Here is a 2,117-nt window from a genome sequence, read left to right as displayed (position 1 = left end):
TTTGTCCTCCTGGAGAGAAGGCCACCCACCCTGCCAACACCAGGGACACATTTGGCACCCTGTCTTCCAAGGCAGGGAGACCCGCGAGCCCCAGGGCTTGCCAGAGGGCCGAGCCAGCAGCATTCATCCATGGGCTTGGCAATCCCTCTCCCTAGGGCCCTTTCGCTGAGCAAAGAGGAGGCAGCCTTCTACCTCCAGACTCAAGACTCCTGAGATCCTAGCTAACAGAAGGAAGCCAGGACCCGCTGAGCTTCAATGCATGCTGCCACCTGGAAAAACCTTTCCCACCCGTGGCTGGGGCCCGACCCCAAGCAGGAATGGAAACCGATCGAGAAAGATTTGGAATCACAGCTTTACTAGGAAACAGATGTGCTTATGGCAGACCCAGCCCTTGAGTCTCCCATTCGTAGAGCGTCGTGGAAGGGATGCTTCAAAGACATGGATGCTGGTGTCCTGATGTACCATTAGCGGGGATTCCTACATGGACCTTCTTCTCTTCTTGGGGCTTCTCTCTGCAGGCACTGGGAATGTGGAAAGGGCCACTTGCATTTCCACTCTCACGATCTCCCAGGAGCAAGGGCTGTATCCCTTTCCCTTGAGATAGCGGGAGATTCCCAAAAAGTAGGTGCGGATGGCCATGTCCAAAGGAGGCGCACAGGACGCGCTGGGCTCCGCTGCTCTCCCTTCCAGCGCTTCCAGGCCACTCAACAGACTAGTGACAAGTTGCCCAAGCGGCCTCTCTGCCCAGGCATCTCTGCTGGCCTCTGTCCCGAAGAGGTGGAGGACCTGCCTGAGCATCTCAGAGAGGCAACAGGTGGCATCTTCTCTCTGCTTCCCTCGGGTGAGCCGCCCGTTCTTCCAGGGACATCTGAAATCCGTTCTGTCCTGCAGGCACTGGTGGCCCGGCAGGCGTTTCAGCTGCCCTAACAACCTGGCGCTTTCCCTGAGCTGCAGGTGCAGGCTCTGAGATGCACCCCTGTCAAGTGAGCAGGCTGGGCTGCAGCCCAGCATCGCTCCCAGCAGGAGGGGAAGCACAGGCACCATGCCCAAGCGGAAGGATTCCGGAGCTGGCCGGCAGGGAGCGCGCGCGCGCAAAGCAAGGCCGCAGACCCATTGAGCCTGGAGTTTTGGTTTCTACTTTAATAGTGCAGGCTGAAGGCTCCAGCACTGTTTGGGCTCTGGCTGACCGGGCTCGTCGCTTCGCCCGAAGTGGAGCGCCACACAGGAGCCCGATCCATCCATCGCCGGCCTCGTCCTGCCTGCGCTCCGCGGGTACGGCCCACGGGGGCTTGGAACCCAAGTCCACAGGGACTCGCTTGGACAGAGGACACATTGCGGGCAAAATGTAGGGGCTTAAATCCCAGGGAGTCCCACTGTGTTTGGTATGGTTTCCCCTGGTCTCAACCTCCCTCCGAGTGGTGTGTCTGGGACGCGCTCGCCTTCCTGCTCACCCGCAGGAGCTGGAACCTGGGGAAGCTGGAAGCGGGGGTGGGAAAGTCGAGAGCTTGGCCAGGAAAGGAAGAGGGTCCCAAAGAGGGCAGGGGTCAGGGCTCGCCCCGTGCGCGCGCGGCAGCGGGAGCGCGCGGGCTTCAGCCCACAGGGACTTGATGCAGGACGACTGAGCTCCTGCTGGGCAGCTAGCACTCTGCCTTCTTTTGCTTGAACCACACACTCTGCCCAATGGCATTTCCTGTCGGAGAGATAGCCCCTTGCTCTGCCTCAGCGTGCTTTATGGAATTGACCCAGTCTCCCGTGCTCCTCAGAGCCTGTCTCCCTCTGGAACCCAAATACGAGTTTGAACACCCCTCCCCGTGACTCCAGCCGCCCGGCCCAGCCCCTGCCCACCCCCACCCGCATTATCATGATGTCCTCTTCTTCTCAGCCTGCTTTCAGAAAGTCTTTCAGTCGATGTCTACGTCGTTCTCGGCATGGTTGGCTTCTCTTTTCATTTTATTTTATTTTATTTCATTTCATTTCATTTTATATTTCTTTCTATCATCCCTGGCTATAGGGATCTCTCCCTCATTCTCTCTTGAAAGGTTTCTTCAGATCTCTGCGGTCTTTAGCTGTATGGTTTCACAGCGTTGGCCTTGGCTCCTCTTGCCGGCCTGATGCTC

The 2,117-nt window shown here is 58.3% G+C and overlaps 1 protein-coding gene across 1 annotated transcript; it reads right to left on the bottom strand.

The window, feature by feature from the left end:
- Positions 1-457: 457 nt before the first annotated feature.
- Positions 458-1,044, bottom strand: LOC118576242 (interferon tau-11-like). Its single transcript, XM_036176561.1, has one exon. The coding sequence runs from the start codon at positions 1,042-1,044 to the stop codon at positions 478-480; it is 567 nt and encodes a 188-aa protein (XP_036032454.1). The 3' UTR covers positions 458-477.
- Between the last annotated feature and the right edge of the window lie 1,073 nt (positions 1,045-2,117).

Source organism: Onychomys torridus, unplaced genomic scaffold (assembly GCF_903995425.1).
Source record: "Onychomys torridus unplaced genomic scaffold, mOncTor1.1, whole genome shotgun sequence".
Classification (NCBI taxonomy): Eukaryota; Metazoa; Chordata; class Mammalia; order Rodentia; family Cricetidae; genus Onychomys; species Onychomys torridus.
The sequence above is the reverse complement of the archived record's forward strand: the minus strand, read 5'-3'. Positions and strand labels throughout refer to the sequence as shown.

Excerpts from the sequence above, each read along its gene's own strand:
- LOC118576242 (XM_036176561.1), bottom strand. The coding sequence starts at position 1,044 with ATGGTGCCTGTGCTTCCCCTCCTGCTGGGAGCGATGCTGGGCTGCAGC.